This window comes from Mastigoproctus giganteus, chromosome 2, assembly GCF_048544385.1.
Source record: "Mastigoproctus giganteus isolate SK-2022 chromosome 2, ASM4854438v1, whole genome shotgun sequence".
Taxonomy (NCBI): Eukaryota; Metazoa; Arthropoda; class Arachnida; order Uropygi; family Thelyphonidae; genus Mastigoproctus; species Mastigoproctus giganteus.
The window spans coordinates 190,096,419-190,111,594 of NC_143576.1; the positions used below are offsets into that span (position 1 = coordinate 190,096,419).

Genomic DNA, 15,176 nt, shown 5'->3' on the forward strand with positions numbered 1-15,176 from the left:
TGGCTGGTAGGGAATTTCACTGTAGGCACCATACAGTCTGGATGGTATTCTTTACCACATCTATGGCAAATTATTTGTTTCCCATCAGAGCCATGCAAGTTGAATTCCTTCTCATCTGAGAAAATAACTGACTTCCACTGCTTGGGGGGTCCATTTGACATTCTCCTTACACCAAATTATTCGGGCCTTTTTCATTTTTTGTGTGAGGAGGTGGCTTCTTCTTAAGACGATGGGCTAAAAGTCAATTTTTGAAGAGGCATCTTCTGACTGTTACTGCACTTGCTACCAATCCTGTATGTTCTTCCCATTCTCTTTTCAGCTCAGACAAAGAAGCTTTGCGGTTTTTAAGGCATAAGTGCTTCAAAATGTGGTCCTGTTTTGGCGTAGAGAGACTTTTTTGCATCTCGTTCCCTTTTTCCTATCCTTGAGTTTGGAAAGAAATCTATTCACTGTCGACTGATTACAAGACACTCTATAAGCAATATGATGGGAAGAACATCCTTCCCCATGTAAAGCAACAATAGCACTCTTTCTTTGTGGCGTCAACTGCACGTAACTCGTCATTCTGACACAAGCAAGGAATGACTGCAACTCTTGCAGAGCATGTTTATATAGCTGAAAGTAACAGCTGATGCAATATTACGTCATCACCTATGCATGTCAATCTTATCTGATGCAATCTGTAAGAAATATTGCAATATACTTACGTTATTTGGACAACAATCACAATTTTAAGGAGTGATGCACTTTCTTTGAATACCAGTGTATTTCATAATTATCTGTACAATCATTTGTATGATGAACAACTGTATAGAGAAATAGAGTGGGCTAGTATATCACAATGTCTTATAACATGGGATTTTAACTTTCTTTATTGACTGGAACTTGTGGGTTGGTCACTCACAGACTAGCAAGACTTTTGTGGATTTATTGGATGACTGTTTTCTATGGCAGCAAGTTAGAAGAGGCAACAAAAGAGAATAATACTTTTCATCTGATAATTAGTAGTGATTAATCTTGCATTAAGTATTTGAAGATAAAAGAACCACTAGGTGGCAGTGATCATAATGTACTTATGTGGTATTTACTTAAATATTTAACTACCATATAGGTAAAGGTTTTTTGCTTTCGTAAGGGTGACTATTACAGTGGTCTCAGACAGTTTTTAAATTCTATACAGTGGGAACAACTAATGATGTTACAACCAGCACATTCTAAATGAGAAGCATTCAAAGGAACAATCATAGAAGCTACTAAGATTTTGATACCAACTAAGAAATACTGTTCAAGACTTCGACCAAAATGGATGTCAGATGAACTAATGATACTCATGACAGAGAAGAAAAATGCATGGGATACATATAAATCATCAGGTGATACAGAAACCTGTGGCAGATATAAACTAGTCTATAATAAAGTCACAAAGAAGGTTAGGCAAACTGACAGATTATGAGAAATCTTTGGCAAAGAATGCAAAGAAACAGCAGACTTACTACTTATGCAAACAAACTACTTGTGTAAACACAGGAAGGAAAGGGATGAATCACATTGGTCTACTTGATATCGATGGTTCAACTGTTGATGATCCTGCTCAGTTGGTTGAAAACTGAATAAGTATTTTGCATCTATATTCACACATGAGGAATTTTTTAGGGAAGCAGATGCCGGTAGTTTATCAAACTCTAAAAGGGAGGGAGCTAAATGATTTTGTAATAACTGAGAGGGAAAATGGAAGAGAAATTGTTGAAGTTAAACATAAGAAAGGCACCTGCGGTGGATGGGATCTATCCAGTTATATTATGGGAAGCAACAAAGGAGGTGAGCAACACACACACACACACACACACACACACACACACACACACACACACACACACACACACACACACACACACACACACACACACACACACACACACAAGTATAGTTATACTTCAGTTACAGCATGGGTTTGTTAAGGGAAAATCTTGTCTGATCATCTTATTGATTAGTACGATGATGTCACAGAAGAACAAGCAAAAAATAATTTTGATATCATATACTGGGATTTCAGGAAGGCTTTTGATACTGTTGCACATAAAAGACTGCTGTGCAAATTGGAGCACTGTGGCATTAAGGGAAAATTGGGGCTATGGATAAAGGGATGGTTGAGTGAGAGAGTGGTTATTAATGGACACTTCTTTTCAAGGACTAATGTTATTATTATTATTAGCCATATGGTGCAAGGAAGTCTGAGGCTTATGCTGCACCAGCCAAAAAAAATTCCTGAGCTACCCTGAGAGAGAGAGTCAGAAGTAGAAAGGAATCAACAAGAAAGAGAAGAATGATGATGTCCAGCTCAGGACCCTGGCTGTGCCAAGCCCATACTCACCAGATGTGAGCCCCTGGAGTTGTGGAATCCCTCAGGATTAGGTGCCGGGTCCATTGTTGTTTTCTGTATTTATTAACGATACTGATGGAGGCATATCAGGTTTAATGTTCTTTACGTTTTCAGAGATACTAAGGTTGGCTAATGATAGTAATGGTAGTATGCTACTGCAACAAGATCTAGAAAAATTAGGCATATGGACTGAGAAATGGCAATTGAAATTTCACATTGATAAATACAAAGTACTGAATATGAGTAGCAGTAATCCCAAAGTAATGTATACTGTGTGGTACTACACATAAGGTAGTCAAAAATGAAAAAGACTTGGGGTAGCTGAGCAGACAAATATGAAGTTCTCTGAGCAGTGCAGATGGGCCTACAGGACAGCTTATGGGCTTTTGTCAATGATATACTGGAATTTGCTAGCAGGTATAAGCAGGTGATGATCTCATTGTACAACACAGTGGTCAGGCCACATTTTGAGTACTGTATAAAGGTCTGGAGGCCTCATTTGAGGAACAATGTAGAGCTGCTGGAACATGTACAGAGAAGGGCAACTAGACTGGTGAGGGGAGCTCTTAGAAAGAAAGGCTTCGGTTCTGCAAATTATAGCTTTTGGAAACTCATCATCTGCAAGGTGATTTGATCAAGGTGTTTAAGGCTTTGGATGGAATTGGCAAGCTCAATGTTGATGGGATTCTTCCTCTTGCTCAGACTATCCATGGGGGTGGGCATAAATTCAAATTGAAGAAGGATGGTTGAAGAACAGATGTTCAGAAGTTTCCCTTTAGCCAGTAGGTGGTTGATTGCTGGAACAAACTTTCATCTGTTGATGTGGAAGTGGATAGTGTGAATAAATACAAATAACAAACTATTGAAGGGGATGGATAGGTGAAATGGGCAAGTTCTTTTTTTGGCTGATGGTGTGTAAGCTTGCTTTCTTGCATCAATTGCCACTACTAATACTATCACTAATTGTCAGTGTAGGCTGTCTTTTAAATGAATGCCAGACTTACCTTTTGGTGTTGGAATTTTTTTGAAAATAGTACAATAAACAAGCAAATCACCAAAATGACAAGTTACATAATATATAATATAGTAAACGTACTTGAAGTATTCTGTACAATTATTTTTTTTCAACCAATATATTTTAAACTGCATCAAATATCACAATGATCTTAGAACTCACAATACCAGATATTGTTGCATTTTCAAACAAATAACATCACTGAAGAGCTTATTTAAAAAATTAGATATTTTATTTAGATACCAGTAATAATTTATATTATGGTATCTAAAATACTAAAATACAAAATATTTTAGATACAAATAAATCTATCATAGCAGTATTTCATCTTTTAAATCAATGGTAGATTAGCATTCTGATGATTTCAAAGTAATGCAATTCCCAATTAACTGAGTCCGAATTCCTCTACATATATATAAAGTGAAGTTTTTTCTGCCTGAGATACAAAAACAATAGTATTTTTTCTGTACAGTTTAAGCTCTGCTGGCTGTAAAAACATAAAAAAACCCAAGGTATTCTTGCACTTTTTACTGATTGTAGCAGTGTTGCACACAGCTTAATTATTCTACATCTATTTAAATATCATCACATTTCCTTTTTTCACCAGGAACAAAAAATTACAAGTGAAATATTTATTCTTGTTCATTTTAATCAGATGACTCAACCATTTAGCTTATGAAAAAGGAGAATTTTTGGCTATGTTGAAAATGACTTCTTTTACAACAAAATTTTAAGTACAAAGAAAACACTATTTATTTTTATATTAAATGTAAATGAGAATCAAAGGGTAATCAGCACAGGAAAAACAAATTTTTAATAATGTCCTTAAATGGGATTTTTTTTTTTGTGAGTAATATCACGTTACACTTTAATACCAGGTCCTTGTGCACTGTGCATCTGAATATGGACTTTATATAGGTTTGTTTGTTATTTGGTTTTTAGGAGCATTAGCAACTAAGGCTATATTGCTCCGGGATATGCGGTGGTCATTCCCTGACCTTTCCGCATCCTCCGTATTTGGTGGTGATGGGCTCGAACCCCTGTCTAATCAAGAAGCGTGTGCTACGCACTGCTGCTCCTTCCCACCTGGCTACGGAGGCGCCACCTTTATATAGGATTGGTAACATGATGCTAATTTATTAAAATAATGCTAGTGATGTATGAAGTGTTTGCAATCACTCATTTCTTGAATAGTTTTAAAACAACACTGTTATAAATTTCAAAATAATGTTGAAATTTTTTTAATGAATGCTGATTACTAATCCATTGCCTATTCTACTAGATTATGAGCAATCAAAGTGTGTGTGTGTGAAACATATTGAAAAGCTAATAATTTTCTAATAAACCTGTCTTCTTTTCCAGTTATTCAGGGAACAATAAATGTGTACAAAATTCAATATTAATTGTAGATGCTGAATTGATTAATTCAGTCTGCAAGTAATAATTAAATGACAACCAATACTGAATTTTGCAAGTAACAAGCGTTTCCTAAGTAAAAATGAAGGAAAAAGGTCTCAGGTTATATTAAATTTGTAAAATAAATTGAAAAGCACTATGAAATATCCAATGAACCTACTGAGGACTTTTTTCTCTGGCAGCTACATCAAAATCCCAAATATGGCAGCCTTGGAACCTAATCCTTTGATAGATCTTGGAATTTTATAGATTTTGCAAAAATTCCAATATATTATTTTTTTCACAATAAAGAAATAATAATAATAAATTATTCATCCCCCATCCAAAATAAATCATACAAAACATATACTAGGCATTTAGATGAACAAATGCAGTAGATTTTCAGGAATATTATACATGTCAGCAATTCTGCCTAGGTATGATAGTAGGAACTTTTATGCTTTTTTATTATGTTATTTTTCCGCCTTTATTATGTTATTCTGTCATACTGCTTACATTATATGTTATTTTTTTAATATGCTAGATATAATTTTAATATCGATAATAATGTGTTTATAAGTATAATGTGTTTATATGTTTATAAGTATAATGTGTTTATAAGTATATATATATTAGCATTAGCATTAGCATTAGTAGAGGCATATGATGCAAGAAGAAAGCAAGCTTATTCAGCATCAGCCAAAAAAAAAAAAAAAAAACACACACCACTCCCATTTCACCCCTCCGTTCGTTCAAAATACCTGTCCAGTTGAGCTTTAAATTTGTTTAGGCTATCAACTTCAACAACAAATGATGGAAGTCGGTTCCACCAACCAACCACCCGCTGGCCAAAGGCAAATTTCCGCACATCTATCCGACATCCGTCCTTCCTCAATTTGAATTTATGCCCTCTGAGGTGATTATTCTGAGCAAGATGAAGAATCCCATTGGCATTGAGCATGCTCAAACCATTCAAAGCCTTATACACCTCTATCAGATCACCTCGCCTGTGCCTAGTCTCCAGACTCTGCAATTTGCAAAACTTAAGCCTTTCTTCGTAAGAGCAACCCTTTGTTCCATTCACTAATCTTGTTGCCCTTCTCTGTACCCGTTCCAGCAGCTCTACATCCTTCTTGAAATGAGGCCTCCAGACCTGTATACAGTACTCAAGATGTGGCCTAACCATTGCCTTATACAAGGGAATATATTTCACATTTCACATTTCAAATTTCTCATTTCAAATGAGAAATGAAATTTCTCATTTCATCACATTTCAAATATATATATATATTTGAAATGTGAAAAAAAAAATCTGAGTTGTATTCTTGGATAAGAATAAAAAAGAAAGAAAGAAAGAAAAAGAAGTCTGATTCTGAAGAGTTAAAGAGCTATGGTTGTTTGATTATAAACACAAAAATAGATAAGTAGTTTTTAACCATTAAAAAAAAATTAAAATAATAAACATACAAAAAAGTAGATACATACCTAGTAAGAAAACCATTTTACTAAGTATATTTTGATTATTTTGATTAATATTATTTTAGCATTTTTGAATGCTTAAAACTCCTTATCCATTTTAATTAAATGTAAGAAGTACTTAGTAAGAAATTTTACTAAGTACTTGTCTGCTTATTCATTTTATTTTTTGTTATTTTTTACCATTGAAAACACCACAGCCATTTCTTAAAATTTAAATAGTCATGAATTGAAATCAAGTTTTTTTTTTTTTAGAGTCGAAGTTCTATATAATGACCCCCGCATGGGAGTGAGAAAACGGTTGTTATATCAGAAGAACATTATATTGATTGTTGAACAAAAAAAAAAAAAAGTAAACGCTTGAACATTTAATGCAATTCTACTAATACAATATAGTATAATCTTATTTATAATATGTATTACAGTATTAAATAAGAAAATTATAATTGTAAATTTTGTATGTATTGATTGCAGAGTGCAGTAAGGAGCTTCTGAAGTTAAATTGTAAATTTCACTACATAGGCTACATACCTATCAAGACCTAACAACAGAATTGTTTCATACTTTAAAATAATCTGTCAAAATTATGTTTTAATGGTAGAGCATGTTTTAAAAGAGAATTATGTAGGTGTGCAATAGCAGTTATTTCACTTTCATAGTTAGGATGCGCTTGAAAAAAATCGATGTACAAGCTAATCCTTGATGAGCATCTTTCATTGAAACTTCTTGTTTAATCACAGTAGATCCTCATCTTCATCACTACAAATTTCAGAAGATTCCATTATGCCTGCAATAAGTTCCTCTTCATTCGTGCATATCCTGAAACATTCATTGTCCACATCCATTTATGAGTAACCTTTGAAGCTTAAGTTTTCCTGTAAGTCTAGGCGATGACACATATGCTGAAATATTTCTTCCCCTATTATTGGACTGTTCTTCACAATTAATAGAGGAAGAAGCATGCAAAACTTCACACGTTATATCATTCAAAGAGGTAAATTCAACATGTTTGAAGCAGTTGGTGATCACTTTTTCATCAACTTCATCCCATGCTGAAACTGCTTCTAAGATGTTGGTTTCACATTGAATTTTGCTTTCAAGACATAGCACAATTTTGTTTAACAGCATTCTTTGGTAATTTTTCTTAAAACACTGGATTACACCTTGATCAAGTGGCTGAAGAACTGGCATCATATTTAGCATTAGCATTAGCATTAGTAGAGGCATATGATGCAAGAAAGAAAGCTTATGCAGCATCAGCCAAAAAAAAAAACCACTCCCATTTCACCCCTCCGTTCATTTGAAATACCTGTCCAGCTGACTCTTAAATTTATTTAGACTATCAACTTCCACAACAAGGGATGGAAGTCTGTTCCACCAACCAACTACCCGCTGGCTAAAGGCAAATTTTTGCACATCTATCCTGCATCTGTCTTTCCTCAATTTGAAATTATGGCCTCTCAGGTGATTATTCTGAGCAAGAGGAAGAATCCCATCGGCATTGAGCATGTTCAAATGATTCAAGGCTTTATACACCTCTATCAGATCACCTTGCAGGTGCCTAGTCTCCAGACACTGTAATTTGCAAAACTTAAGCCTTTCTTTGTAAGAGCAACCCTTTGTTCCATTCACTAATCTTGTTGCCCTTCTCTGTACTTGTTCCAGCAGCTCTACACCCTTCTTGAAATGAGGCCTTCAGACCTGTATACAGTACTCAAGGTGTGGCGTGACCATTGGCCTGACCTGAACTCAGTTCCGGTTCTTTACTACAGGAACAGAACTATTTGAGCATCACTATTTTTATAGGATTTCTTCTTTTTTTTGCATTTCCTCTTATTTCCTGTGAGCCATAAGTTTTATGAACATGTTTTATGAACAAGATGCTATTTTCCTCCTGTTAACTTTTGTCACGTTCACAAAGTTTTTAGCATCTTTCCCCACTTCTTTGATTGCACTGTATAATTCTTTTCTATGCTGAGTTATCATGAATTTAATTCTTTCTTTTTTTTTACTGCCACTAGATGTTACTAGCCAATGCTTTATATATATACAGCGCACACGCGCACACACACGCACGCGCGCGCACGCACGCACGCACGCACACACACACACACACACACACACACACACACACACACACACACACACACACACACACACACACACACACAAGCTTTCAGTTTCAAATTCAATTTTATGCACTTTCTTGTGGCAGTAAGTTCGGTTTCCTTCCTGTTATACTGTGTTTTCTGTAGAGTCAATTATAAACTATATGCTCGCTACATTGTAGCGACCATATAGTTTATAATTACATCTGGCTTTAATTCCCTTGATGTCTGAACTTCCTTTATACCTTAATTTATTTCAAATTACTTAGCAGAATATAGTTTAAACCCAACCTCTTTTGGCATGTATTTTATGTTTGTTTGTTATTTGGTTTTTAGGAGCATTAGCAACTAAGGCCATATTGCTCCGGGGATATGCGGTGGTCATTCCCTGACCTTTCCGCATCTTCCATATTTGGTGGTCACTGGCTCGAACCCCGGTCTAATCAAGAAGCGTGTGCTACGCACTGCCGCTCCTGCCCACCTGGCTACGGAGGCACCATGTATTTTATGTTTAACACAGACTTGATATTGTCATTTTTTCTTGCAATTTTGGTGACTGACCCATGATCAGTAACACCAAGGTGTGAGCCATGTAAATATATCTTTCCTTAATATTTTATTATTATATCAATATGTATTTCATCGTTTTTTTTTTTCTCTCCTCTATTCTCTTTTATATTTCTCTCCTGCTTTAATTACTTTTGCTGTTAAACTAATTTTATGCTTTCTTTATGACTTTTTATATCCCTTCAATCCCTACATTTTTTTCTTCTTCTTCTTCTTCTTCTTCTTCTCTAAACTAATTTCAAAACTAATATTCATCGTAATATTCAGATTATGAACCTGAGGGGACATAAATTCAAATTGAGTAAAGACAGTTGTAGAATAGATGTTCAGAAGTTTCCCTTTAGCCAGTGGGTGGTTGATTGCTGGAACAAACTTTCATCTGTTGATGTGGAAGTTGATAGCTTAAATGAATTCAAGGAGGAAGTGGACAAACTTTTAAAAGGAATGGATGTGTGAAATTGTTTTTTTTTTTTTTTTTTTTTTGGGCTGATGTTACAAAAGCTCATGCACTTATTTCTTGCATCACATGCCTCCATGACTACTACTACTATTATGGACATTGGGCTCTGGTTATCAGTAGACCTAGTCCATGAATATTCTCTCTCTTTTTCCTTCCACTTTATATTTTTATTTTATGTGCGTGCATGTGTGCGTGTGTGTTTATTTGTTATTATTATTTAATATAAAGACATTCATTCCAATCTAAGTAACCCATTCAGTACTAAAAAGTTTTTTTTTTTTTTTTAGAGATGTGATCTTGTTTATGTACAAAAAGATTCTGCAAATTGTAGCATCTGGAGACTAGGCACTTGTGATGTGATCTGATTGAGGTGTTTAAGGCTTTAAATGGTTTGAGAACCTCAATGCTGATGGAATTCTTCCTCTTGCTCTGATTATGCATTTGAGGGGGCATAAATTGAAATTGAGGAAAGAAAGTTGCAGAAGAGATGTGTGGAAATTTGCCTTTAGCGAGCAAGTGGTGGTTGATTGTTGGAACAAACTTCCATCTGTCGTTATGGAAGTTGATAGCTTAAATAAATTCAAGGAAGAACTGGACACACTTTTGGAATGAATGGAGAGGTGAATGGGAAGTGGTTTTTTTTTTTTTTTTTTATAGTTGATGCCATAAAGCTTGCTTTCTTGCATCGTATGCCACTATTTATGCTAATGCCAAGGATCAAATAAAAAATAAAATATATACATGAGATACTTTATTACATCTCAGAATATAAATAGTGAATTAAATTACTCACCATTGAAATGGGACTGGAATATTTGGACAAAAATTCCATTAGGTGCAAGTTGATGAAGTGTACAGCGTAAAAACTGCCTTGCTACACTTCCTACACCTCCAGGAAGATGAATGTTACTAAAAACAAATAAGCATGCAGTAAACATCGAATCACTCACAAAATCAAAAATTAATTTAATTGTTAATTATGCAAATCATTACTTTAGCCTTTTTAGCTATATCTTATCTTATCTTATCTAAAGATGAAAATGAGTGTGGATTATTTATTTATCATTAAATTATTTATTTCCCACTTTCCAAGTTTCAAATTTTAAAACTGGGTAATCCTTCCAAGTTCTTCTGATAAAAATCATAGTTTTTTTAAAATTAATTTTAATTGGGAAATTTCAATTACAGTAATCTCTGAATTTAAAAATACTGTGCATAACTCAGAGGTGGTTCATAAATTCAGAATGATTTTTCTTGTTCATACAAGGGCTATTCGATAAAGAATTATCATAATTTTTTTTTACAACATACCTTTATTAATCATCCATATTTTGATGGTCCTTTTCAAAGTAGTTCCCATTTGATGAAATACACTTATTCCTGTGTTTCTGCCATTCTTCAAAAATGTGGTGGAAGCCATATTTTGAAGTGTTTGAGAATGGTCTCTGATGTCTTTACAACTTCTGACAACTGGAAACATTTTTCTCACAGCTCCTTCTCTAACTGTGAAAATAAAAAAGATCACAGGGTGCAAGTCAGAGTGGTAGAGCAGATGAGGAACCCATCTGACATTAATGCTTGCTAAGTATTTGATGACAGTATGAGCAATGTGAGATCTTGCATTTTTGTGATGCAGCATCCACCCACCTGCATGCAAATGTGGTAGTTTGCGATGAATGCAATCCCACAAAGTGTGCAGTCCCTTAACAGACATGTAATATGGCACAACATACTGGTAAACCATTCCTTGAATGTCAAAAAAAAAAAAAAAAAAAAAAAAGAGATGATCATAACCTTTCCTGCAGAAGCCACAATTTTTTCTTTTTTCAGTGTTGGCGACGATTAGACTAACAAACAGAACTTTGGTGCTAACTCTCTGGATCAAAATAATGAAGCCATGTTTCATCTACTGTTATCACATTGTGTAGAACTTCACCATCTTCAGTAACCATCCCTTGCAGCTCCTCACAAACCTCCATGCAAACTTGCTGTTGCTCAGGTGTGAGTAATCTTGGAACCAAATGTAATCTTGGAACCAAACAAACACGTGTCATATGCTGGGGCATACCTAGGGATTGTGGCACCTGGGTGCCAATCGCAATTTGGTGTCCCCCTCAAAAGTCTTTATATATTTTGCTGTACTTTTATTCATATAATGATAATTAATAACAAAAGTTGTTAATTATCAAATACAATTATAATTATTGACAACAAAATTTACATAATCACAACTAATAAAAAGCATAAATTAAAAATTCATTAGAAAAGTATGATATATTTAAAATTTTCTTCATATGTGTATGTAAGTTACAGATTTTGAGGCACCCCTTGAACATAATACAATTATAATTAATTGAGCCAAGGTGGAATGCACTCCTGGTGCATAAATTTATGCAAAAATTTATGAAAAAGTTAATTAATAAAAATTTTAGCTATAATATTCATTATCGAATAACTAATGCATAACTAATCAATGCAACAAGCAAAACCATAATGAAATAGCAACTCAATGGTTGGTAATCACCACAGGCCAATATGCATTCTACTTAGCTTGTCTTATATAGACCCAGGGCAAGAACGAGCTGTGCTGCCTTAATAAGCGGATTAGCTCCTCCTCGAAATTCCATTCAAAAATAGAACAAATGAATGAATCCTGCACAATTTCCTAGAAAAGTACTGTGAATAAAGCTGGAGTCCACTGGGACTCTACACGAGGATTGAAGGGTTAATTTATACAGTAAATTTTAGAATAGATAAGCATTATGCACACATCAACAAAGGTTCGGTAACAAGTTCATATTCAGAAAAATATGATATATTTAAAATTTTCTTCATATGTGTATGTAAGTTACAGGTTTTGAGGCACTCCTTGAACATAATACAATTATAATTAATTGAGCCAAGGTGGAATGCACTCCTGGTACCCTGGGATGGCCTGTATCTGGTCATATGCAAATGGAGAATACCATGCATGTTCCTACTGATATTCTCAACATTTCTGTCAGTTTCCTTATTGTTATAGACAAATCTTTTAGCATTAGTAGAGGCATATGATGCAAGAAAGCAAGCTGATACAGCATCAGCCAAAAAAAAAAAAAAAACCCCCTTCTCATTTCACCCACCCATTCATTCCAAAAGTTTGTCTAGTTCTGCTTTGAATTCATTTAAGCTGCCAACTTCCACAATGACAGATGGAAGCATGTTCTAGCAATCAACCACCCACTGGCTAAAAGTAAATTTCCTTTCCACACATCTATTCTACAACTGCCTCTCCTTAATTTGAATTTATGCCTCCTCAGGTGAGTAGTCTGAAAACCTTATAATCCCATCAACATTAGGCTTGCTCAAACTATTCAAGACCTTATACACCTTAATCAGATCACCTTGCAGGTGTTGAGTCTCCAGACACTGCAGTTTGAAGAACTTAAGCCTTTCTTGGTAAGAGAACCTTTTGTTCCACTCACCAATCATGTTACCCTCCTCCTCCTCTATACTTGTTCCAGCAGCTCTTCATCCTTCCTAAAATGAGGCCTCCAGACCTGTATGCAGTACTCAAGGCCTGATCATTGCCTTATACAAGGGATAATCACCTCCTTATTCCTGCTAGCGAAATTCTTGTATATCATTGACAACCCCCATGAACTACTTGCAGCCTGTCTGCATTGCTCAGAAAACTTCATATCTGACTGCAAAATTACCCCCAGGTCTTTTTCATTCTCTACTTCCCTGAGTGTAGTACTGCACAGTTGGTATGCTACTTTCGGGTTACGGCAACCCATGTGCAGTCCTTTACATTTGTCAATGTTAAACTTCAGTTGCCACCTCTCAGCCCATCTACTCAACTTTTCTAAATCAACTTCCAGTACGAAGTTAACCACGTGTTGGACAAGATTTTATAGCTCTGGCGAACGCTAAGTTTTTATTTATTTTTAGCCATTTTATTGACTAAATTGTTATATTAATAAATTATTTTTTATGAGTAGCTTTACAGTCCTTGTCAAGCTCTTGGTTTATTTTCAATTTAGATGGCGATTTTTAAAGTTAATACTTAGTGTCCGTAGATTTTACCATTTGCAACTTGCCGTCATTGTTAAATGATACGGAATAGCGTAACGTATATCCTGAACTTCATAGTGTAACGTATATCCTGAACTTCATAGCGTAAGAACATAAAACTAGACAGCGACTAGACTTTCTAATACATAGCATTGTATTAGAAATCTGTTAGTTTAGTATAGTATTATCAATTAATCAGTAAAATTTATTAATCTTATTAAATTTCATTATTAATTAAATTGTACTTAAACAGAATCATGACCCAGACCAGAGCAGAGAAGAGCAGCAAAGTGCACAGATTAGTGGAAGTGTTGTGGCTCAGGGGAGAACTGAAGGAGGCAATTCTCCAATGCATCACAGTCTAAAGAAAGGGCAGAGGAATATTTCTTGATGCTATCGAGGCAGTGTTAGGTGGGTTGGAAAAATGTTAGCGTGGGGGGTATTCACAGAATAAAAAATTAACAGTAGTCGCAGGCAAAGGCAAAAGCTGCTCATCACCATAGAAGCCGTATAAGCCGTACTTACATGGCTTCTATGGTGATGAGCTGCAGCCTAGAGAGAAAGTTGCTGGTGATTTCAAGAGCTGCTGGAACCATCATGGAACAAGTAAATACAAGGTCTGTGTTAGGGCAACTAAGAGTAAGAACAGGTGCATGTATACATGAAGCATGTACACCAATGTTAGAAGTATAGTAAATAAATTTGATGAATTTGAGGTGCTGATCAAGATATCAAAGGCAGATATTGTTGGGATATCAGAGACATGGTGTCACAGATATATGCAGTGCAGAATTGGAATTTGGGGAGTACAATGTGTACAGAAAGGATAGACAGGGTAGGAAAGAAGGAGGGGTATGGCTGTTTGTTTAGAAACACAAACTCTAAGGAAGTGCATACTGTTGATATGAGTGGACAGTACAATGTTGAGTCAGTCTGGTATTACATAAACACTGGGAAAGGGAAAATGAGAGTAGAGGTGTGTTATAGGTCTAATGACTCTGAGGAGTACAATGAACAACTGTACTGATTAATGAGCATAGAAATAGAATGGGCCAGTAAATCAGAATGTCTTTTAATGGAGGATTTTATCTTTCCAAATATTGACTGCAAATTGTGGATTGGTCACTCGCACACTAGCAGGATTTTGTGGATTTATTGGAGGAATGTTTTCTACAGCAACATGTTTGAGGGGTAACCAGAGGGAGTAATACTCTTGTTCTGATTATCAACAGTGATTATTCATGCATTAAGAATTTCAGATAAAGGAACCACTAGGTGACAGTGATCACAGTGTACTGATGAGGGATTTACTTAAAGATGTAATTATCATCAAGGGTAAAAGGAAGGGTTTTTGTTTTCATAAAGGTCTCGGACAGTTTTTAAACTCTATACAGTGGGATCTTCTAATGTTAAAAACAGTGAATTCTAAATGGGATGCCTTCAAGGAATTAATCTTAGAAGCAACTAGGCTTTTCATACCAACTAAGAAATACTGATCAAGATTTAGACATAAATGGTTTGTTTGTTATTTGGTTTTTAGGAGCATTAGCAACTATGGCCATATTGCTTCGGGGATATGCGGTGGTCATTCCCTGACTTTTCCGTATCCTCTGTATTTGATGGGCACGGGCTCGAACCCCGGTCTAATCAAGAAGCGTGTGCTACACACTGCTGCTCCTGCCCACGGAGGCGCCAGACCTAAATGGATGTGAGATGAAC

At 35.3% G+C, this 15,176-nt stretch overlaps 1 protein-coding gene across 1 annotated transcript in view; it reads right to left on the bottom strand.

The window, feature by feature from the left end:
- Window positions 1–15,176, bottom strand: part of unc79 (UNC-79 domain-containing protein) — a 1,082,710-nt gene that overhangs the window by 275,432 nt on the left and 792,102 nt on the right. The window contains exon 40 of the mRNA XM_090389680.1: window positions 10,195–10,310. Within this exon, the coding sequence (XP_090245806.1) occupies window positions 10,195–10,310 (116 nt within the window). The remainder of the gene's footprint in view (window positions 1–10,194; window positions 10,311–15,176) is intronic.